Source organism: Symphalangus syndactylus, chromosome 2, assembly GCF_028878055.3.
Source record: "Symphalangus syndactylus isolate Jambi chromosome 2, NHGRI_mSymSyn1-v2.1_pri, whole genome shotgun sequence".
Lineage (NCBI taxonomy): Eukaryota > Metazoa > Chordata > Mammalia > Primates > Hylobatidae > Symphalangus > Symphalangus syndactylus.
In genome coordinates this window covers 130,442,295-130,467,683 of record NC_072424.2, presented here as the reverse complement: position 1 = coordinate 130,467,683, position 25,389 = coordinate 130,442,295, and the positions used below count along the sequence as shown (strand labels likewise).

General features: G+C 35.9%; 1 protein-coding gene across 2 annotated transcripts; it reads right to left on the bottom strand.

The window, feature by feature from the left end:
* Positions 1–309: 309 nt before the first annotated feature.
* On the bottom strand, positions 310–23,194 carry MYCT1 (MYC target 1). 2 transcript variants are annotated; one of them, XM_055267638.2, is made up of 3 exons: positions 23,044–23,194; positions 6,587–7,098; positions 310–1,826 (listed from the first exon to the last, which is right to left on the bottom strand). In XM_055267638.2, exons 1-2 carry the CDS (start codon positions 23,093–23,095, stop codon positions 6,587–6,589), a joined length of 564 nt encoding a protein of 187 aa, XP_055123613.1. In that variant the 5' UTR covers positions 23,096–23,194; the 3' UTR covers positions 310–1,826. The 2 variants fall into 2 exon arrangements, with proteins under 2 accessions (XP_055123613.1, XP_063490063.1); XM_063633993.1 differs by lacking the exon at positions 310–1,826 and adding an exon at positions 4,256–6,082.
* Positions 23,195–25,389: the final 2,195 nt, after the last annotated feature.

The following is a 25,389-nucleotide window of genomic DNA, read 5'->3' as shown; positions in this document are numbered from 1 at the left end:
GAGCTCTTTATGTAAAGGCATTAACTCCTTGTCATGCATTTTGTGAATTTTTTTCCCTCAATTTGCTCCTCAGCTTTGAACAAATACCTTAGGCTACTCCCATCATACCCTACAGTCCTATACTCTCAGATTCCCACTGACCATTTGGCTGTTTGACTTCTGTTACTTAATGGCACCCATTGCCCATTCTTCCTGCCCAATTGTAGTCAATAACCTAATTTAAGTTTCAGCCCTCTTGTTCTCTATTTTAGCTAAGCAGAGGCTTACCTATGAAGCCTGCTTTTTCCATTTATTTATTTATTTTTCTTTCAGACAGAGTCTCGCTCTGTTGCCCAGGCTGGAGTGTAATGGCATGATCTCGGCTAACTGCAACCTCTGCCTTCTAGATTCAAGGGATTCTCCTGCCTCAGCCTCCCAAGTAGCTGGGATTACAGGCCCACACCACCACACCTGGCTAATTTTTGTATTTTGAGTAGAGACACATTTCATCATGTTGGCCAGGCTGGTCTCGAATTCCTGACCTCAAGTGATCTGCTTGTCTCGGTCTACCAAAGTGCTGGGATTATAGGCGTGAGCCACCACGCCGGGCCTGAAGCCTGGTTTTTCAGTAGACTCTTCCCAGTCTTGAAGTCCCTGAGTCCCTGGCACTCTGAGAATCCCACAGTTCATAAAGGTGTCCATTTCTGCTGTAGCTTTTCAGTAGTGTCAGAGTGACAGCCATTGGCAGCAGGGATTTGTCACTGGCAGCAGTGACACCTGCTGGCCCTGCAGCTCTAGCTCCTGGTCAGGCATTTTGGAACTAGCATCTATCCTTTCCCCAACATACCCTACAAAAGCCACCACATATGCTAGTGCACTTGCATGGCTGTTCTCTATTTTACTTACACCACAATGAAGATCTCATTAAATCTGTTCTTCTAGCATGGCTTCAATTCTCAGAACCACTCTCAAGCTATAGCTACAATATTCTAAGCTCTTCTGTGGTTACAGACACAATGTCTATACCTCAAGGATGAGAGATGATCAGCATTTTACAACCACAAAGTATGGACGACTTGCTTTTCAAATCAGATTAGGCTCATACTTTGTGTCTCCCCATATCATCTCAGCACAGGGACAGAGCTACAGTGTGTGAGGCCCTGGACAAATATTTTTTGCAGGGCCTTATCTTGTATTTTAAAAATTGGTTAAAAATGTTTTACAAAATTCATGGGCACAAATGAGGTTTAGTGATCTTTCCATAATTTTTTTTTTTTGAGACTGAGTCTCATTCTGTCACCCAGGCTGGAGTGCAGTGGTGCGATCTCGGCTCACTGCAAACTCTGCCTCCTGGGTTCAAACGATTCTCCTGCCTGAGCCTCCCAAGTAGCTGGGATTACAGGTGCCCGCCACCATGCCTGGCTAATTTTCTTTATTTTTAGTAGAGACAGGGTTTCACCATCTTGGCCAGGCTGGTCTCAAACTCCTGAACTCATGATCCACCCGCCTTGTCCTCCCAAAGTGCTGGGATTACAGGCGTGAGCCACCGCGCTCGGCCTCCATAAATATTTTAAGTGAGTTGAGTAGAAGTACTTAGATAGTTATCACCCAGAGATTCTTCATTCTGAGTTAAAGTCACCCCAGATCAGCATGTCAGTACCATTCTGGCTGTCCAGTATCATGTGATTCCATGAAAGGAATACACTCCCATCAGCAGCAGTGACCTGATTGCCAGGCTGTCCTCCTGAAACTGGGGTTCAACCACGGAGACCGCACAGATAAAAGTCCTGGAGAGCTCCTGAGACAGCTGGTTGACCTGACATGCTAGATACAGGGTCAAAGATCACCTGAAAGGGAAAGAAAAAAAACAAAAAAGTACTAGCATCCACACAGGTCTTGGTCTAGGCTCATGTGCCCTGTCCAGATGGCATTGCCAGTCCTGGCCAGTTCTACACACTGAACTGTGATTTAGAACACTTCAAAGAAGGTGTTCTGAAGTGTAGGGTCCCATGAGATATGGGTCCCACTTGCCTGGGTGAGGGTAGAACTATCCCAGTGTCTAGACTGTGAGGGTCTATTTATCATCAGTCTTTCTTTCTTTCTTTCTTTCTTTCTTTCTTTCTTTCTTTCTTTCTTTCTTTCTTTCTTCTTTCTTTCTTCTTTCTTTCTTTCTTTCTTTCTTTCTTTCTTTCTTTCTTCTTTTTTCTTTCTTTCTTTCTTTCTTTCTTTCTTTCTTTCTTTCTTTCTTTTTCTTCTTTCTTTCTTTCTTCTTTCTTTCTTTTCTTTCTTTCTTCTTTCTTTTCTCCTTCCTTCCTTCCTTCCTTCCTTCCTTCCTTCCTTCCTCTCTCTCTCTCTTTCTTTCTTTCTTTCTTCTTTCTTTTCTCCTTCCTTCCTTCCTTCCTTCCTTCCTTCCTTCCTTCCTTCCTCTCTCTCTCTTTCTTTCTTTCTTCTTTCTTTCTTTCTGACGGAATTTTGCTCTTCTTGCCTAGGCTGGAATGCAATTGCACATTCTTGGCTCACTGTACAGGTTCAAGCGATTCTCCTACCTCAGCCTCCCGAGTAGCTGGGATTACAGGCATCCACCACCACGCCTGGCTAATTTTGTATTTTTAGTAGACAGGGTTTCTCCATGTTGGTCAGGCTGGTCTCGAACTCCCAACCTCAGGTGATCTGCCCGCCTCAGCCTCCCAAAGTGCTGGGATTACAGGCATGAGCCACCGTGCCCGGCCATCACTCATTCTTTGAACTGGCACTCTGGTGAATTTATTTCAAGTTGTAACATCGTAAAAAGATATGAGTAATCATAAGTAATGGAAGTTTATTCAAAAGATACTGCAGCCATTTTACTCCAGGTCTTTATTATTTTAGTCTCTCCTTTCCCTTCGAGGTCTCTCAGTGGCAGTTCTCCCATTCTCTCCCTTCATCCCCACCCTCTCACGCAAAGCAGGGCAGATCTAGTTCGGTCGGTTACTCACATCTAATACGGAATGCTCTGATTCAGTCCCACAACGGCTAGTATAGCAGGCTTGGTCTCCTTACAAGTTCATCTCCATTTTTCTCAGAGAAAACTGTGTACCTGGCAGGCGCTAGGAGACTTCGTGGCCTGCCTAGTGCAAGACTCCTGATACATTTCATCAAACTGCCTTCCAAAAGGGCAACACCAGTTTACCTCGCCACCAGAAATATGTAGGAGCACTCCCTTCTTAGTACCTTTGCCAGCAGTGAAGAGATTCATTATTTCATAAATAATTAGCTATTGTGGGCCGGGCATTGTGGCTCACACCTGTAATCTCAGTGCTTTGGGAAGCTGAGGTGGGTGGATCTCTTGAAGCCAGGAGTTTGAGACCAGCCTGGCCAACTTGGCAAACACCATCTCTATCCAAATAATAATAATAATTAGCTAATGTGATAGAAAAAACTACTAGAGTGTTGTTTAAATGTACATGGGCACTTCCTTAGTAGTAACATGCAGTATTTTACCACAAACTTGGAAATCAATTAATTTTTCTCTTTGGTAAATTGCTTGTTTTGGTCCATTACTAATTTATCTATTCACCACTGAGTATTTTCCATATCTAGTTATGTGTGCTAATCATAACTTCAAGATATTGGCCATTTTTGCCATATTTATATTAACTTAACTTCTTTCTTCTTTTTTTGTTTTTGCTTGTTTTTAGACTTTGGATAAATTTATCTTTTAATGAACAGAATTTTAAATTTTTTTAAATAATCAAAACTGTTAATATTTTCCTTTGTAATTTATTTCATCCCGTTGGCTCTTAAAAAGTGCCCCTTTTCTATTTCATAGATTTGCTAAACATTTGTTTCAAATTTCCTCTAGTTTTTAGACAGGCATTATTTAAAATGCTTATTCTCTAAATAAAATAATTAAATAATTCTGTAATTATATATTTAGCAAATGAGAAAAGACTCTAAGTTCATGTTTTAAATAAATAATTTACTAATTCTTCCATCTGCATTAATTTAAAAAATCTTGTAAAATTTATTTGTGATGTTCCCTTTCTCCATTATACATTTTTATATGAAAAAGGATTTGTGTCTCAGTCCATTCATTTACAAATAGTCTAGATTAGGTTTAAATACCAAAGTAAAAAGGAGATTTTTCTTATTCAGTAAATTTTAATAAGCTCAAATTCTATAGTATAATTTTTCATCTAATGTGTTTTCCTGATTTAATCTGAATTTTGTAATTTCTTGACTGCTTGCTTTTTAGAACAGTGTTGGCATTATTTCATAAATGAATTTTGAATAAAATTTGACATCAATTTATTTTTATTTCACAATCCACAAAACATTTCAAATTAAAGAAATACAACATTAAAAGTCTCCAGTTTTTGCTTTAATTTCACATTTCATACACTCACAATATTTAGGAAATAGTCATTTTGACTGTCTTATAACTGGGATAAGGGTGCAACAACAATCCTGCCAGATGGTTAAATGCCCCAGAGGATTTCTGCTCTTCTCTTCCTAATTTGGGAGATATAAAGCAGTTTTTACTCCCAACATAAATTCTTGATAAAAACCATACTCTTTGCTGATTTTTCATGTTAGACATTAAGGATGACAGGCAAGTAAAAAAAAAAAAAAAAAGTAGCCTTGATACCAAGTTAATATTGCCTTGAAATCTTACTTGGCTGCTAAATATCTTTGTTGAAAACCAACTTATAACAAATTGGTTATCCAGTTAGCTTTTTTCCTTTTTTCTTCCATTTTCTTCTTGCTCCCTCTTTCCCTCACTTGTTCCTTCTGGCATGTTTAATTAGAGAACATTTTCTACAAGCATTATTAAGAATAATTGTCCTTAAGGAATGATGGATAATATAAGGGAAATGAAAATAATAAAGAAAATGCTACACGGAATCTCTTATTCTTGAACCATGTTCAGACACTATTAGCTGTGACCACTGCAATAGGAAATGAAAAAGAGGGTACTTTTTCACTGAAAATCCCAGTGTTCAAAAAAACAAAGAAATGGCCACATAAACTAAATATTCACAATACTGGAAATGAACCACAGACTTTTTGAGTAATACTCCAGCCAACTCATGTCCTTAAATGAGAAGGGCAGCCACAGACATCTGCCCACCGGAGCTCTCCGGTGTCCACATTTAGGGATGCATTCTTCCTTACAAGGGCGGCCACCTGTGGAAGTGGATTCTTAAATAACTGTGTGCACCAAAGACCATCTGGCATGGCTTAATCACTGTACAAAGACTCTGCAGAGAAGTTGGAATCGAGATTCGTAGAGAAGCAAACCAGGAATGATGCCTGATGATTAAGAGTCAATCCAGGAAGGAGAATTCTTCATGGGCAACATCTATTTCAATAACAAACTCTCTCCCCAGTGACTCATACTTATTTGTCGGTGAAGTTACAAAAGAAGATCACCAGAGAAAGTGCTTTCCAAGTTGCTAGATGTAAGTTTAAGAAAGAAAATTTTTCCCTTAAGAAAAATGTGAGCTTGGTTTTAAACTTGAGGCTTGTTTTCAGGCCAAATGAATTGGATTTTTTCCTGTTGCTTTTCTAACAATGTAACGACAACGGTGAAGAAAAGGTAAATCATCATGTTAGTAAATCCAAGGATTTTGCCTCAAGGAAGTAGATAACTATTCTTGGGAAAAACACATAAAGAGTTTGTCCAGAAAAAATTAGTGTCAAAAATGAAACATCTGGTGACACCAGAAGAGTTCAGTTTCCTGTGCTTGAGACCCACACTTCTTATAATGATAAAATCAAAGAACTTTAAAATGTCCTATGTTCTATCGTTTTGTGCCCACATATTCCATTAAAAATCCAAGATTGGCCAGGCATGGTGGCTCATGCCTATAATTCCAGCACTTTGGGAGGCCGAGGCAGGAGGATCATTTGAGTTTAGGAGTTTGAGACCAGCCTGGGTAACATAGTGAGACTTCATCTCTACTAAAATTCAAAAAAATTTAGCCTGGTGTGGTAGTGCACCCCTGTAGTCCTAGCTACTTGAGGCACTAAGATGGGAGGATTACTTGAGCCTGGGAGATAGAGGCTGCAGTGAGTCCTGATCATGCTACTGCAACTCCAGCCTGGGCGATGGACCAAGACCCTGTCTCAAAGGAAAAAAAAAAAAAATCCAAGATTGTAAAATGTCAATATGATTCACTTGTCATTCTAAAGAAAGTAAAATCCAAGTTCCTTAGATTTTTCTTTAAAGTGACACAGTGATTTTTTTTCTCTTTCTAGTCACATTGGAAGTAAATAAGGATTGTAATCCACAAATATCTAAAGTTTTAATTTTAATCAAAATATATATAATACATCTTAGCTGATTCTTACATTAGAATCACTATTTTTAATAAGCCTCACATTTAATACAAAATGCATAAATATAAAACCCTTGGGGGGAAATATTACATTCTTTGAAACAAAAGGGAAAACGTGTTTGAAGAAAATGTGTTTTACGTTGTAATGTCCAACTTGCATAACCATGTTTCAACTTGGAACTCATTAGTTATTTGGGCCATGCCCTCAAAATTCTGTTTAGCCTATTTATGATTTCCTTTCAATAAAAGACAAGACAAGAAAGAAACAAAAACCAAAAGCACCCTACTCAGGAATCTGGGAATGCCTTGATGATGGACTCATAGGCAGGTGGGGGTGGTGTTGAAAGGCCCACTCGAAGACTGTTACTGGACCAGTAACCAGGACGGCTCAGACTGTGGGAAGTGCTGATGGTGGGAGAGATATTGGAAGAAGGGAGAGTCACCAGCTGACTCTCAGTTTCCACAGGAAGTGGTGGACATTGCAGAAAGGGATGGAAAGTAGAAGCTCTGAAACTTGATTTTCTTGGAAAGGAATTTGCTTGTTCCAGGGAAGCTTGTCGCTGGAAAGTGAGACTGGCCAGGCTGAGATTGCTTCGACGTTCACAGCCACTGTGGCGGTAAAATCCAGTTCTGTTGAGGCCATGGGTGTAAGAAGACCTAGATCTCCTGCTTGAACTCCACTGTGAGATGGGAGCACTAGCTCTTCTTCTTCGAGACAGACAAATGAACACAGCCCAAATAAATCCTCCAAGTACCAGCCCGATTGCCATGGATACGGTGAAGGACATGATAAGGCCCTCTGAAACAAAGAAAACAAATTACTAAATCAATTTTAAATAGGTTTTCAACTAAAAACAAGGGTCAGCACATATACTGTAATTCATAGAATACATGATTAATTTAAACATACTTTGAATTAGGGAAATAGAAGACAGTGTTAGGTGGATATGAACAAATGGAAGCTGATAATGCTTCCATTTGTTCAAGCAGAAAGATACAAAATAACACTTTGAGCTGTGGCATTCCAGGTCACTTAACCTGTTTTATCATCTTTAAGAAATAAAAAAGTAGTCTTACTTGATGTCATTAATCTATGGCGTTTAGTTCATCCATTTTTTATAGAGTTGCAGATGTAGCCCAAAGTTGATTTCCTTTTGAGTTATAGTAGTAACTAATGTGCCAGATTGATAAAGAATTTTGTCATCACTTTAACGTTGCCTTTTCCTCTGTCTGCTTTCATCAATCACATTGATTTCTGCCACCTGCAGTCTTCATGATGCCTCACTTCCTTTGTTCTTTCTGAGATAGGAAGTGCTGGGATAGAACCATCTGGCCAGCGGACTGATTTATGTCATATTTCCTGAACTCCCAGACAGTCACCTATATCTCTGACTCTTCGATGACTTGACCTGTGCAGACTGCTGGGCTCTTTCTTGTTTCCCAGATTCCAGCTCATGCTTCTATTATGCCCTTGTGATGATGAAATTCCTGTCGCCTGAACCTCCATAGAGTCTCAGCTGCATACCAGTATTCTGGAATTCATAGAACTTGTAATTTGTTCAGATTTCCCTTTCTGGGGAGAAAAATGCCTTTTCCTAATGGAAATGCTACCTTACTGCCTCTTGTAAACTAAATACATATTCTTGTATGAAACTGGGTAACTGAGTCTCCCCTCATCACACCACTTTGCAAAGAAAAATTGTGGATATTAGAAGACTCCCCCAGCCTGTTGATCCCCCACATTTCCCCTCCATGATCTAACCTATTGTTCCTAACATTTCCCCACCATGATCTAACCCACAAGTCATGTTGGTTTCTCACTGTACCAAAGCCTGTCGTTCTCTCAAAAACTCTGTGCTTTTCCACATATTTGTCCTTATATCTGAATTCAATTTTTTAATCTTCTGTCTGGAAAACTCACTCTTCAAGCTCTACCTTCAAGTATCACATCTTCAATAAAGACTCCTACATTTCCTAGACAAAAATGAGTTACTGCTAAGTAGAAAGGTAAGCTATCATATCTAATTGCTTATCTAGGTAGTCTGTATTGAGAGAGCCATAGCCTGAAAATTAGCTGATGGGTGTTGTGAGACTAGGGAAGAGGGGGAGAAAATAGCCACAAACGTTTTGCTGTTCCTCCCATCAAGAGATAGAGTCTATTTCCCCACCCCTTGAATCTGGGCGACCTTTATGACTTGCTTTGACGAGTAGGATGCAATGGAATTGAAGCTATACAAGTTCAAGCCTAAGCTACAAGAGGCTCAGCATCCACCCTTCCTTCTCTTGGGACCCCTGCCATTGTCAGCATATAAATAAGGCCAGACTAGCCTGCCAGATGATGAGAGACACATGGCCCAGGAACCCCTACTGCCCTAACAAAGAGCCTGCTAACCTGGACATATGAATGGCATCATCCTAGATAATTCAGATGCTAGTCAACTCACCAAATGACTGTGACACATGAGCAAAGACCAGCAGAAAATATACCAAGCTGATTTCATCTCAAATTCCCAATCCACAGGATTGTGAGCTAAGCAAATTATTATTATTTTAAGCTACTGTGTTTGGGGGTGGATTGTTACATGGCAAAAGCTCTCTGATACAGGGTTCCAAACTCAGCTCTGTTCCTAATATGTTTTGTGATTTTTAGGGAATTTGTTTAGACCCACTGATTTCATTATACATATATATAAAGGAGTTAGATTTTATGATTGCCAAGGTTCTTTTTAGCATATTGTTGTAATCTATGATAATATGTAGACTACCTAGAATGCAGAAATAGCAAAACAAACTAATGTTAATAACTACAAAGAATAATCACTGCTGTCTAATTTTAGTATATAGTTCAGTGTCCTTCCACCATATATTGTCACATTTATCTCCTGTGGAAAAGCTACATTTATTGTGTCCTACTTTCACAATTATCTGTACAAATAGTTATATCAACATTCTCTAAAGCAATGACTTTATGCAAAGTTCCCAGGCACATTTTTTAGCGTATTATGTCACTTAATCCTCAAGCATCCCAATAAAGGAAATGCTAGCGTTATTCCCATTTAATAGTTGTGGCTACTGAGAGGTAAGTAACAAGCCCATAGTCCCACACCTGGTGAAGGTCAAGTGAGGATTTGAGACCAAAACATCTTAATTAATAGCTAAATTGCTTATTTATTTTCTAAGTGTAAGGTAAGAAAATATTAATCTAAAATGAAAATGAGCAATATGAACTGCATAAAAATTGGTCGATTCAATACCAGAATATCTTGTAGCCTGTTATGAACAGAAATAGTTGAGAGAATGGTGGTTAAATAATATTGTTGTGTTCTACAGATACATTTCCGTGAATCAATAGCCTTTAGTGGAGACTTTTAAATATCAACAAGTTCAGCTATGGACTCATAGAAATAGAGTTTCAGCTAAAACAAGCTCTTGAAAATGTGTTGGACATAAATTCCTCATTTTATAGATATTGAAACAGAAGGTAAGGTTTATGTGGTAGAATTAACACTTGATTTATTGTAATAATTAATTGGCAATATCACTGGTTAGGGAACTATTAGTTACACTCGTGTATGATATAAATGAGAAGACAAATACTCAAATTTACAAAGTATATGTCCTTGTATTGTGTGTAAATGTACCTAACCACTACTAGAGTCTGACTGAAGACGCTAAATATCTCAGTATATAAGCAGGCATAATAGATAAAATTTAAAAAAAGATATTTCCTTGATTTCAGCAAAATGGAGTTAAACCAGAATCTGAAAGGAGAAAATATATTCAGTTACTCAATGAAAGCACTTAAAGGTTACAAGAGTCCTTATACATGGTCTCTGTGTATGCCCTTTGAGCCGCTCACCTTCTGACAAATCAGATATTCCCAATATAAATCTTATTCATAGTGGAATAATAGCAAACTTTAGACTCGAGAAAAAAATAGAAACTATTTAAATACACAATCAATGAAAAATAATTTCTTGTCTATTATTGAGATTGAGGCCAGGCGCAGTGGCTCATGCCTATAATCCCAGCACATTGCGAGGCCGAGGTGAGAGGATCGCTTGAGCCCAGACCAGCCTGGGCAACATAATGGGACCTGTCTCTATAAAAAGTAAAAATAAATTAATTAAATAAACTACAGCCATTGAGTATATTAGCAAAAACAACAAAAATACATGGAGTGAGAAATATATATTTCAGATGACTGTTTTATTTCCAAAATATATTATTGTTCTGATGTAAGAAAACTAGGATAATATCCAAACTCTAATGGACAAGTTATTATAGAATATATTGGACCATCACACTCTTCTTAAATGACAAGTTTCAGTTTGGGAAGTAAAAAGATTATTTTTGTGGCACTAAAACTATAACAATATTTCCATGAGAGGAATTTGACAACAAACCTATTTAAAACGATCTGTGGCTTGGTAATACTTTGATTTGATACTGTAAACCTATTGTCTATGCCCAAAATTTGGAGAAATGACTTAAAATATCATCAAATATTGGGTTATATAGATATCCAAAAAGGATTAAATAATGAATTTAAAATGTACGTGAGAATCATAAGAATAATATATACACACAATAATAGGCTATTTAAATTTTGAATGAATATAAAGTAGGATAAGATGGGGGTGCAACAGAAATTATAAAAATTACAAAAACATTGCTTTTGATATGGATTTGTTTAATTTTTGCTCAGTAGAGTACGCGTATCATGAAAATGACTTCTTAATCCATAAAGTCAGTAAAATACACACTTTAGAAATTGTATTATCTGTTTTCATGGTGCTGATAAAGACATACCTGAGACTGGGCAATTTATAAAAGAAAGAGGTTTAACTGGACTTACATTTCCACATGGCTGGGGAGGCCTCACAATCCTGGTGGAAGACAAGCAGGAGCAAGCCACATCTTGCATGGATAGCAGGAGACAAAGAGAGCTTATGCAGGAAAACTCCCCCTTATAATAACCATCAGATCTCGTGAGACTTACTCAGTATCACGAGAACAGCACAGGAAATTCCTGCCCCCATGATTCAATTACCTCCCACCGGGTCCCTCCCACAACATGTGGGAATTCAAAATGAGATTTGGGTGGGGACACAGCCAAACCATATCAGAAATCATTGCACTAATTCTTGTACCTTGCAGAATATTAAAACACCTACAAATAATACTGCTGACAGAAGAATTTCTAAGACTTCCTGAGATATATGGTAAAATGCTTATCTATCTTCTTAAGCTCCCTTAAGTCCAAACAGCAAAGGCAAATGTAGAAATGCAGAAAGGCAATGAGAAAGAGATGTTGAGTCAAGTAACAGGGGTGTTCTTTCATACACATTTTTTTTCATTTAATTATAGTTAATGATTTTTCTGACCTGCCCACACTAGAATTTAGAAACTGTGTGATGAAAGCAGCATCTACTGGTCATACAGCTTTAAATTTTCATATATGTAATTCCATTCTGGCAGACTTTTGACAATGTATTTTGGGAGCCTTTTTTAAAACCTAGTGTAGAAGAAAATGTAACTGAAAAAAAAGACATTGGCAAAGATATTGCTTTTTAAAAAATGATATGCCTTCTTACTTCTCAACAATCTTAGGAGAAGAAAAATGAGCCATAATCTTTCTTCTTATAATTGCAATATAATGCAACTTAGGAGACCAAATGATTACTTTTAAAAATGTAACTTTTCTTTTGAAAGCAGAAGGAAAAAACTCTAACATTTGTAAGGTATGCCATATAAATTAAATATATGTCATCTTAATTTGTAATACGTACCTACAAAACTAGCAAGCAGATGGCACATAACAAGCCTCAATGAACACTGGCTCTTACTGCTAATAGTTGTGTAATTTCCTCAAGTCATTTGACCCTTCTTGGCCTGATAATAACAGCCACATTCGTGTCTTCCAATTTTAATGTTGTAATATTAAGTATGACTTTTAGTAAATATAATCAATACCTCAAATTCCATCCACTCGTATTAAAATTTAGTAGAGTTCACCATCTAGTGGCCTTGAGTTGAATCATTCCAATTCTGAAAGTGATTTGATCAGTGACGGCAGAATGAAACACTGTTTAAAACATTCAAAAACCCTTTGCAGTTGTAAGAATCATAAGTTCAACGTTCACCAAAGCAGACCATGAAGTCCTTGGTATCGTAGAGTGTATAGGAGAATGGTTCAGGCAATAGAACTACTTTTGACAAAAAGGATTTTTAGGGAGAATAATATTTAGGGCATAGAAATTTGATTGATTATAATAATTTAAACAGCCAAGGAGTATTTTCCATTATATCTCATCTGCCAGAACATCTTATTGGGTCTGTTTTCACAAACAAAAAAAAAAATCCAGAATTCAACTTCTCACTACCCACTCTGCGACTTCACTGATCCAAGTGGCCACATTCCCACATCTGTGACCTGGAATATGGTCTTCCTGCTTCTGTCCTTGCCATGTCCCTCACACCCCAACAATGTGCTCAATGCAGTAGTCAGAGAGAACATTTTAAAATGTAAGTCAAATCATATCACTCTTCCATTCTAAATCCTCCACTTCTCCCAGAATAAAAGCAAATGCCTAAGAATGTCCTAGAAGACCCTACTTGATAGGCTCCCAATTATCTGAGCCCATCTCCTCTACTCTTCCTCTGGGTCACTCAGCTCTGTCTGCACTTCCCTCCTCACTATTCCTTAAGTACATCAGATGGGCTGGCTCCTGACTTAGGGCCCATCCCTGGTTGTAATCTATTCCTAAAATTATTTCCTCAGCTATCTGTGTGGTTAATTTCAGGTCTTTTGTTCATATGTAACTTTCTCATTGAGGCCTACCCTGGCTGCTCTACCTAAAATGACACCCTGTCCCACCTCTGAATCCTAAATGGAACTCTTGTTTTTCTTTTTTCCTTCCTGGTTAATGGAAACTACATTCATTAATTTATACTCTTTAAGGAAATGTGAATGAATTGCATAAGCATTATGAGCTGAAAATGTCATTATATTTGAAAGACAGGAGGATAACATATATCTGGAATGCTTAAAAAAGCTTCATGGAAAAAATAAATTGTAGATGCCTTTTTGTGAATGGTAGTGGTCAAATAAACAAAAGGCTTGGAGATTTGAAAGTAGTTTTGATCAAAATTATAAAGCACAAGCCATATTCTGAATATAATTAGTTAACAGTATTGCTAGAGGTGAGGGCAAATTCAAAAGTATCAAGGTAGCACACCCCTTTCTGTATATGATAGACTAACATGTATCAAACCACTGAGAGCAAGAGTACAATGGAGAATAAAATATTTTCTTAAATTTGTTTGAAGCCATCAGAGACTTATTAAAACTGTTAAATCAAAGGAGCAAATTCCAGGAGAAAAGAAAATCTTTCATCACAATAATCTGTAAAGAGAAACAAAAATATCTGAGTAGAATGCTGTGTACTATCAGTAAGCTTAGAAAACATAAGTTGGTGTTCAGAGGCTGCCAAGGAAGTTGGACCCTAGGAAACATGCCAGAATCTGGAATTAGGCCCCCTAGGATCTACTACCTAAGATTAATGGTAAACAGGAAAAAGACCAGACCTCACAAAGATAAAAATATAGAGCAATCCCAAGTTGGACTGAGGAGATCTTCCCCTAACTGCCAGAAGGAAAGTTTTATACATATATATAAAATAGAAAGTAATATATTTAAATAAATTTATATATACCTAATAATGTTATTATATATATGTGCTATAAATAATAAATTACAAGTCATCCTAAGAGGCAAGACAAAGTAAACAAAAACTAAAAGAACAAATAGAAAATGGAAAAATATCTGTAAGTTATGAAGATATTTGAATTATCTGACAAAAATATTAAAATAACTGTTGATTAATGTGTTTAAAAAATTAACAAGTTAAAAGTTTTCAGCAGAGATTGAGGCTCTATTAAGATAATTAAATAAAATATCTAATGAAAATTATAAAATATTTTAACTGAATTCTGATAAAATTGTGAAATATCAAAACATGTGAGATGTGCCTAAAGCCACATTCATAAGAACATTTATAGCTTTATAGGTATACATTTTAAAATAAGAAAGCCTAAAAAATCAATTACTTCGGTTTCCATATTAAGAAGCTAAGAAAAGATCACTAGCTGAAACATAAGTAAAGTAGCATACAGTAAATAAGAGAAAGCAGAACTTAATGAAACAGGGGCAAAAAAAAAAAAGAAAAAGAAAAAATAGAGGAAATTATCAAAGCCAGATATGAAAAAAATCTAATAAAAATTAATAAAATACTAATTGGAATGACAAGGATGGAAAGAGGAGAGAAAGAGAAAGAAGGAAAAAGAGCGGGCAGGAGCAAGAGAAAGAGACAGAGAGAAAGAGAGAAAATCACCAATATCAAGAGTAAGAAACGTGACATTAGAACAGATTATACAGGCAATAAAAACATCAAGCTAGGATTCCAAATCAGTTTTTATGAACTGACCCTTTCAAGTAATAATGACTATGAACACTGAAAACAATACAAAAAAAAAATTCTACCTAAAGGCCTTAAGAATGACCAAATGCTTGTAGCTACTAGAGAGGGGTTGAGACCTGGAAGAAAAGAACAGCAAGTACTTGTCAAGCTCCAGTTTTCAAAACTTTTAACCTGAGGGAAGCTTCCAGTCTGGGACAGGTAAAGCTACAGTCAAAAACCTGCACTGTTTCTGATCTTGAGAAACAAAGGACAGAGACTGTGGAAACAAGAGCTGCTAAGAATGTGAGAGGGAAATCCTGGAGAAGAGAAAGCCAGAGAGGAGAATCCCCAAATTTTATTTATAAACATTTCACATATCTTTGGTTGACTCCTGAATCACACATATACAGGACATATTACAAACAGCACTAGAGAAAAAAAATAAACTAAAGTGAGATTTAAGCTGCCGCCCAAGGGACAGGCTTTATAGGTTTCTGTAGTTGTAGTTCCACAGAGTTATTTGCCTGTGAAAATAAACTAGGGGGAAAAACATACATCATAACACTCTTCAGGGTAATACAGCAGAATCCATTCAAAATGTTCAAGATACAATATGAAATTACTTGGCACATGAAGAAACAGGAAAATGTGACCCATTCTCAAGAGAAAAGACAGTTAACAAAAACAGACTTGAAGATGACCCAGATATAATTTGCAGACAAAAATTTTAAAGCAACTCATATGTCCATGTTCAATGATTTCTTAACACTCACAATGAATAATATGATAGGAAATTTCAGCAAAGAAATAGAAACTATCAGAAATAACAAAATGGATATTCTAAAACTAAAAAAATGAGAACTAAAAAAAATTTATACCATGAGCTTAACAGTGAAATTAAAATGAGAGAGAAAAGAATCAGCCAACTTAAAGGTGTATTAATAGAACTTATCCAATCTGAAAAATGGAGAAAAATATTGGGGGGAAAAAGCAAGCCTCTAAGACTTGTGGAACTATATAAAAATATTTAACAGATGTGCAATTATAATCCCCAGAACAGAGGAAAGGGTGAATGGAGCAAAAACATTTTGAATAAATGAGGTTGAAATTTTTCAAAATTAGTGAAACAAATTAATCTACAAATCAGGAGTCTCAGTAACATCAAGCAGAATATATATAAAGAACTATGCACATCATAGTCAAACAGCTGAAGATCAAAGGTTAACAAAAAAACTTGAACACAGCCAATAATAATAATATTACATTCATAAAAGACAATTATTTGAATAACTACTCACTTTTAATAAGAAACAATGATATTTTAAAGTGATTTAAAAAAGCTGTCAACTCAGAATTTTATATACAGCAAAAGTATCCCTGAAGTATAATAGTGAAATAAATACTCTTTCAGGTGAAACAGAATTGAAATTAATCACCAGCACACCTACACTAAAACATGTGCTGAAGAAAATCCTTAGTCTGGGGAAAATGAAAAATGGGATCTTTAAGAAGAAATTGAGACAATCAGAAATAGTATCAGAGTAAATATAGAAGACTCTTTTCCCTCAATTTCTTTAAAATACATTTTTTTCTAGTTAGAGCAAAAATTAAAATATTTTCATATGAAATGTGTAGTTTATATAGATTTAATATGTAATAATTATAATACAAAGAATTGGGACAGGATATAAATAAATCTATTAGCTTGATTGATTGATTTAGTTTTTAAGAGATTTTGGAGACAGGGACTTACTATGTCATCCAGGCTGGTCTCAAAGTTTTGGGCTCAAATGACCCTCCCGCCTCAGTCTCCAAGTAACCGAGACTACAGGCACACATCAATGCACTCAGCTATTAGCTTGTTTTTTATATTGAAAATCTTATGCATTCTAAAATCTAACTACAAATTATATTAAGCAAGATTGCAGAATTTAAGACATACCTATAAAAATATGTTTATATACTAGCAGCAAACAACTGGAAAGTATAATTACACCATTACAATAGCATCATTAAGCATAACATACCTAGGAATCTTTTTTTACAAAATGTATGCAAGATGTCTGCACCACACTCCACCCGCATGACAGAGTGAGACCCTGTCTCAAAAATAAAATAAAATAAAAAAAAAAACAGAAAATATTTTCAAGAAATTGTGCAGAAAAAGCTGGCTATCAATATGAAAACAATCCCTCAATTTCTACACTATATGCAAAAATTTAATTTGAAGTGGACAATTATGGATCCTAAATATGAAAGCTAAAATTTTAAAGTCTTAAAGCCTTTAGACTGGGAGGGGGCATTTGGAAACTTTTTGGGCCAGTGATTATGTATCTTGATTGGGCTTTGGGTTACTCAAGCGTGTGTGTCAAAATTCAACAAATGTTCTGTTATGATTTGTACACTTCATTTTTATTCACCTTATATGTTTCATCGTATGTAAATTTGACTTTAAAACAAAAAGAGTTGTAAAACATAATTGAATTCCTGTTAATGATATGCATACTAATTAGGGGGAACTGTATTGATGTCTTTAGTTTACTTTGAAATATATTGACTAATAGAATGACAAAGAAAATGAGTATTATAAAAATGTTACAGATAGAATTCAGATGGTAAGGTATATGGGTGTTCACTGTAGAATTCTTCAAATATTTATGTATGTTTGAACATTTTCATAATAAAATGTTGAAAAACTAATGAGAATGGCATAAACAACATTTAAGCAATATATTTTGAAATTTAATTCAAATGGTCAAATTCCTGGAAAACACAAACTCCCTTAACTAACAGAATTGATAGAAAATCTGAGTAGTTCACCATTGTTAAAGAAATGGAATGTGCCATTTAAAACCCTCCAATTGAAAATACTACATATAGTTACGATAAGAAATTTTCCCAAGCACTTAAACAATAAACAATGCCATCTTATACAAACTTTTCCCAGTAATAGAAAAGTAGGGGAAACGTCCCAATTTCTTTTACAAGGCTTGCCTAACATTGATACCTGACAAAGCTATCAGAGAAATGACAGTTATAGGCCACTTTCTCTCATGAATTTAGATGCAGAAGTTTGAGGTCAGGCATGTATTAAAAAGTCCAGTCTTATGGGCTCCATCTCACATCTATTGAATCATAATCTCTGAGCATGGAGTCCAGTGAGAGATGAGTTTTCATAATTCTTAGTAATTCTGATGCATTTTGAAGACAAGCATTTGTAAATGTTTGTTTTTCAAACTTTCCAGGTAACTGAGATAGGGAAACTAATGAATAGACTCTTAATATGCAACACAGACATTTCTTTTTAAAATACAAATTGAAAAAGTGAATTTGAGAAACAGTATTTGTTTCCAAATTTGGGGAAGATATAGTGGAAATTCTTGGGACATATGCCCAGGCCATAAACCTGTTCCCCTCTTAACTTCTTTGGGAACATCCTATGCCCGTCTGCTGGGGTGGTCCTTAAGAGCCATATTTTTCTACAGGCCAAAGGACAGTATTTGCTGCTAGTAGCTAGGGATCCCTCCTCTTGACAGCACTTGATCCCCAACAAATCAGTTCATAACCCTGCATCTCATCAATTACCTTAGAGAGAATTAAGTCTGTTAGCAAGGATGCATAGAAAAAAGAAAAGTCAATGCTTCACATTTAAATTACTAAATAATTTTTTAAACATATAGAATAAATACTAGTTTGAAAGCCAACATTTTTACTGCAATAGTTGGATATTTCAAAATAGAAAAGAGTGCTTTGAGTATTTTTGCTTTGGTTCAGTTTCTAAATGCTAAGAGCCTAAAAGACTTAAGAACATAACTTGTTATCATAAACAGTATAGGAAAGAATAAACCATGGCCTGTGAGTCAATTTCCATGCATCTAAAGTGGAGGAGCTTTGGGGAGACAAAGAGAAGAGCTATATAGAATTTGACCTGTAAGGGTTTTGGAGAAGGGAAGCATCACTCTCCATCCCTCCCTGTGATGAGCTACAGATTGATTAGGGAATCCCAGAGGAACTGGTACTCATTTCCAGCTTCCTGGGAAAGTTGGCAAGCCGCTCGGAGAACCCCTGGGTATCTGAAGGGCAGATAAGAAAGTGAGGTAGGGAGTAGGGGACATGGTGTTATTGCATCCAGGCCAAGGGCACCTGATGTAGCCCAACCTCCTAAGGAAGGCTCCTGCAGCTCTAGGGTTATGGGACAATATTGAAAATTGTTCTGTGCCATTGAGACAGATGGAGAAGTACCTGAATAAGGGCCAGTAGACCAGAGGGATTTACAGAAAGGAAAAGCCATGCTGTTAGCTAATATTACACAGATCATGTGAGCCAGATTTTATAGTAGGAGATTTTGGCAGTGAAAATCAGAAAAAGGGCAATGTCTCAAAAGCTGATGAGAAATACATGTCAGTAGATGTCAGCAGAGGCCAGAACTTGACCAAGCACCAAAGGTCCCCTCTCTCCAATACACAGAATATAATCCCTCCACCCCTCCACCCATCCACACACCCTCTCCAACCTTAAAGAAAATTCCCAAAGGGAGGAATATGGAGAGATTATAAATCACTGGATTGCAAGTGATCAGGTTAAATTAGATCAAACTTTTATACTGACATTCAAAATCTTGCAGAAATCTGGCTCCAACCTGCCTTACCAACTATGTCCCTGAAACAACCACACACACACTCTCTAGTCAAGCCGTTCGTTTCTCCACAAACATGCCTGGGTGTTTTTACTTCTGCATATTTGCTGGTGACATTTTTCCTGAGCTCCCCAAACCTCTTGAAATGCCTTATTTGTGTCACTGACTCCTAACACATTGCCTAATATGGTCAGTGAACGCTTCTGAGTGAACTAATGAACTGAATGAGAATGAGTTGATGAGGGAAAAAAATGAATGACTAGAATGTCCTTCTTAGAATTATCTCCCTGTCTGAAATTTATCTTTCTAAGAACAGATAGCACCTCATTTTTTTTCTGAGAATGATTTAGGGATTATTTCTGCCATATATTGGTTTTTGGTTTTTTTGTTTTTGTTTTTGTTTTTTTTTGAGACAGAGTCTTGCTCTGTCACCCAGGCTGGAGTGCAGAGGCGCGATCTCAGCTCACTGCAAGCTCCGCCTCCAGGGTTCACGCCATTCTCCTGCCTCAGCCTCCCGAGTAGCTGGGACTACAGGCGCCCGCCACCATGCCCGGCTAATTTTTTTTTTATATTTTTAGTAGAGACGAGGTTTCACCATGTTAGCCAGGATGGTCTCGATCTCCTGACCTCGTGATCCGCCCGCCTCGGCCTCCCAAAGTGCTGGGATTACAGGCTTGAGCCACCGCGCCCAGCTTATATTGTTTTAACTCATCTTATCAACCATTGCTGTTTTATCATATGTTATCTTGTATTATTCCACAACTATATAGGTTTGTATGTGCATATGTATAGACGCATAACTGCCTCCAAGATCGTAATCCTTTTGAGACAGACATTGTACTTTTGGTGAGAATTAAGTGAATAAATGCAAACTCCTGCAACCATATCTTCCCCCAACTTTTCACAATGCTAGCCATAAGGAAAAAAATGCAGAATAAGGCAGCAGAAACAACCAAAACTACGTCTTCCACAGGACTCTCAAGTACTAAGAGAATAACTGAGTTCAGTATTTGTCTCCTATTGCCTTAGAGGAGGACATGGCAAATTTTCACGGGCCAGGTTTCCTGCAGCTTTTATGGGAATGTTTATAGAGAAAGTAAGTGCATTAAAGAAAGCAAAAATAGGGAGTGGAAGGTGATAGTCTGCATCTGTGTTGTCACTTTCAGGCTAACTTTGTTGCCAACCCTTGCACTTAAATGCTTGCACACCTTTAGGAAGTTTTAGTGGATGATAGCTATGAAAATGCAAGCTATTGTTTTTGGTAATAACCCGATATTATTATGCCATCATTCAGCGCTCATTAAAGTAAACCATAAAAGTTATATTGGGAAAACAACTTTTTCTGTACCTTAAAGTGTGCTACGTCTGAGCAATTTATATGGTTTAATGTACAAGTTTTCCTTTTCTAAGCTATTTTTCTTTATTTTTCAAATTCAATGTGCCAAGCAGATGACTGATTTTGGAAGCAATAACAATGCATTACACTGCATTGTACAAGATTCTCAAAATAATATTTTTGAGGAGTCAGTGGTCAAAATAGACATCAATTTAGATACAAAAAAGCAATGGAAATTTAAAAGATTGACATTTATATTTCAGGGAATGTATACATTTTATATGTTTATATTTTTATTCACATTTTATACTTCATATTTTTACCCCAGAAGCAATAATACAATCTTTTATATATTTTCCTAAAATCATCAAACATTACATCTGCTCTCCGTATTTCCATTGGCTTTGTTAATGTTTATCAATGTAACACTCCCCTTTCTGGTTTTCATTATTTTCATCTAATTTTCATTACAGTCACATAACAACAGAAAGGAAAAACTAGTATTTGTCTTTGAAATAATAGGTTTTAATTCCCTCTTAAGCACAGATTTCCATATTAAAAATATCTAAATTTTCAGAATCAATAGGTGGACTCCAACTAAACATTCTCTTATTAATATCAAGTTTATTTTAATGTTTTAGTCAGTGAATAATGATTTGTTTTTTTAAGCAAAGCTTAAATTTAATTTTGAATGGTTTAAAAAAATAGATTGGCTTCTATATATTAATTTTTGCAAAAACTACTTTACTTTTGAATAATTTATACAGATAACATTTTTATAATGATGAATTAGATTTAGACAGACTCTAGCTCTTTTTCAGTGTATATTTAGCACTTATATTCTCTGTAAGTGAGGACAGCAAATAATATTTCAACAAGCATATAATCAGACATCCACAATTCAAAGGCTTCTGTCTAGTGCTAGCTACCTAAAATAACCCATTACCAAAGCCTTTCTTTACAATGTACTAGAATAATCTATTTTCTTCTTCTTAATTTTGTTACATAAATTTATTAGAAGCTCACCAATATCCTTCCTTTTCAGTCTTCCAGCAAACATAAATGTAGGTGAGAAAAAAAGAATGAGTTAATTCTTTTTTTTCTTATGCTGAATTTTTAATATCTTTTAAAACCAATAAATATTTGTCCCCATATTTTTCATCTAAGAAAGCACATAGGTTAAAGGACTGGAGTGAATTCTTTTCATGCAGATTTCTGTGATGGTAGACATACAGATTGCTGGGAAAAGTCGGCCACTACTGCTCACTGTTTATGTGAAAGTTCCCAAAACCCCACCTTGAATCACAGCGGAAAGTCTGAATTGTTCACTGAGAGGATTAAAAGCTTGTTCTGGGCATATAAACAGATCTGTTCATATATACTATTTTCTTCATTAAAGTGCTTTTCTGAATTTAATTTAAATTGCCTCCTTTAATATAAAAATTTCCCTGAACCCAAGAGTATATGTCAACTTCCCATGTGAGCCCTTCTTCTTTGTACCTCTAACCTGGAGCAACTGAGTTTTGACCTCAGCACAGTCCCATTGTCAACATCAGGGAACACTTGACTGTTAGCTGTGGCTGGACTCAGACAAAAAATACTCCAAAAAATACTTTTATATTGTTCTGTCCCCCCGCCCCCCGTGATAGAATTCCATTGAATGTTACACATGATGTTATTTCCACTTAATCTTTTCTACTATAGTTTTCTCAAATTTCATTATTCCATATTTTATTTGTTATACTCTAAAGTCATTCATTTATTTTACCTGTGTTATTGCACTTTAAATTCACTCATTTAAGTACAGATGTTATTAGGATTCACTTTGGAAATTAAAGCATGTAACATTCACAACATAAGTGAAAATAGCCTCTATGGAAAATCTCGGTTTCGTAAAATAAAATATACAATCTATAACCTTCAAACAAATGAAAGTTAATTTTTCCGACACAATCTACATGCCATATTCTAAGCAGGAATTACCTCCACCTTATGCTTTTTATTTTTATCCTCATTATTTCCTAATCATATTTTGTGACACTAGCCAAAATCTGTACTTAATACCCAGATTCTTCTTGAATATCTTCATAGAACACTATAAAGACATATAAAGTGTAAGTATATATTTATATCTATAAATATATTTCTGCTAAACGTATGAAATAGATTTCTGTTAATAAACATGAAAAGTTTAAGTAATCACGTTATAGTAAACAAAATGTCTCAGAGATTTTCAATGTTTTAATAATCACGCAGTGCATTTCTTACATCCTAATTTTAAATTTTAAACAGTAAAAGAAAACACCTTACCCCAAAAGTTTTCTGGCCATGGACTCCCTAAACTTGTTGTGTTATTAGCCATAATATCCACAAGAAATAGAAGAAAGAGAAGAAAAAGAGAAAGAAAAACCAGTATGTCGAAAAAAAGCAGTTTGATTCTATCTTTGTAGTACAGCAAGAGAAAAATAATTTTTACACAACCCCTCATATACTTGTGTTCGCATAAAAGGAAATAAGTGTATCATGTTTCCTGCTTTTATACTCAAATTAGCAACTGTTTTTCTTATCTTGGAATTCCACATGGTTCCTGAGACACAAAACAATGTCCTTTTCATCATTTCCTCAGCCAAGTTCCTAAGTTCTCTCCTCTCAGCCACCTCCAAAACTGCTTTTAGGATAACAGGATTGTGTGTGTGTGTGTGTGTGTGTGTGTGTGTGTGTGTCCTCATCCCCTACTGACATGGAAAGGAAGACTCTAAACTCTCAGCTACAGCACCTTGAATTAAATGTATACAGAATTGAGAAATAGACCACGTTCCAATGCTTCAAAATTAGATTTATATAGTAAATTGGGGTGAAGGACTATTCAAAACTCAGATACTTACTAAATTCTTTTTTGTTGTTGTTGCTGTTTTTTTTTGAGACTTAGTCTCGCTCTGTCGCCCAGGCTGGAGTGCAGTGGTATGATCTCGGCTCACTGCAACCTCCGCCTCCTGGGTTCAAGAGATTCTCCTACCTCAGCCTCTGGAGTAGCTGGGATTACAGGCGCGTGCCACCACACCAGGCTAATTTTTGTATTTTTACTAGAGATGGAATTTCATCATGTTGGCCAGGCTGGTCATGAACTAGGTCTGACCTCAAGTGATCCACCTGCTTTGGCCTCCCAAAGTGCTGGGATTACAGTCATGCGCCACTGCGCCCGGCCACTAAATTCTTAACATGTCTGTTTCTCTATTTGGTATACAAATTTTGAAAGTTATTTCTTTAATTCATTTCATAAATATCTAAGTGTAATTTATATAAAATTTGTGTTACTCTTTACTTAGTATTTAGTATGAAAAAAGTTTCTACATTGAAGAAATATATTTAAAATCAAGGAGGGAAAACATAAATGCAAAATTTTTCATTACAAAGTTTGTTAAGTGCTATAGCAAGGGGTGTAGAACGTGAACTGCTATGGCAAAGGGTACAACGATCTCAGGAATTTGTTTTTCTTAGAGAAGTTTGAGAGCTGATATAGGAAAGAGTTACATGAAACATTTTGAGAAACACAAGTTAAAATTTCAAGAGTCTTTCCGCAAGCTTTGCTTGTTTACACTGGATCCTCTGAGGACTTTGGAGGCACTGGAAACTGTGAATAATGTGTCAAACTGCACCTAATAACTGCACTAAACTGCATTCCATGATCTGGCTTCATCAATCTTTGAGTAACTCTAGCCTGAACTCTTGTATATATCTTGTATTAATCATATTCTAACTTAATAGTCGTTAGAATATGACTTAGTGCAAAGTAGTATTCCTCTTTGTGAAGTCTGTAATATATTCCTGAGTAGTTCTAAGAAAACAACAAAAAAATGACAGTTATATTAATTTTTGCAGTCCTGTTTCTTCCAAAATGAGGTTGTTTCTGATTAGTCTCATTTTTTTGTGAATTTAAGTATAAATTTATTAGAAAATAAAATATAAATCATCTAAGAGAATTATAAAATGTCATGGAAAATTTAGAGAATTCACTGAGCAAATATAAAGACTCGCCTCTGTAATATTCTTGCTAAAGTTTATTTTCAAATAATCCAGTAAATAAAAACTCCTACTATTACTTAACAGACAAAAAGGGCTTACATTTCAACAGTTGTCTTTACTTTTCAACATTGTTAACAAAGTTCATAAAAATAGAAGATTAAAAGAATATGTTATTTCTGAAAACAATGTAATCTGGATGAAAGTATATTGAAATATGAACCACTTTACTGTTCTAAAACATCGAGTATGATTCTTAATTACTAAATGTATTTTTAAATACACATTTTGCATTATTAAAGGCTACCTGATTGCAATAAATCCTAATTTCAAAGGTGTATATAATTTCCTAAACACTGCATAGATTGCATTTTCCTTAAAATAAACCAAAATGAGTGGAATGGGTAACTGACATTGTCTTAACTGCCTTCTGTGCAGAAACAGAGCTCATTCCATTTCAGGGCTGGGATACAGGCTGACACTTCCTTTCATTGTTTTATGTTTAACTATGCAGATTTTCTCCCAATGGGTTTTCATTTCTGCAGATGGCCACAACCCAGTCAAAACTCTAAAGAAAATGTGTTTCTTAAATCAGTTTATGACCTAGGAATAGCTTGCTTGTGGATAGCACTGGCT

Excerpts from the sequence above, each read along its gene's own strand:
- MYCT1 (XM_055267638.2), bottom strand. The coding sequence starts at position 23,095 with ATGGCTAATAACACAACAAGTTTAGGGAGTCCATGGCCAGAAAACTTT. Across the intron at positions 7,099-23,043 it reads ATGGCCAGAAAACTTTTGGG|AGGGCCTTATCATGTCCTTC; the intron begins GTAAGGTGTTTT and ends TCTTTGTTTCAG.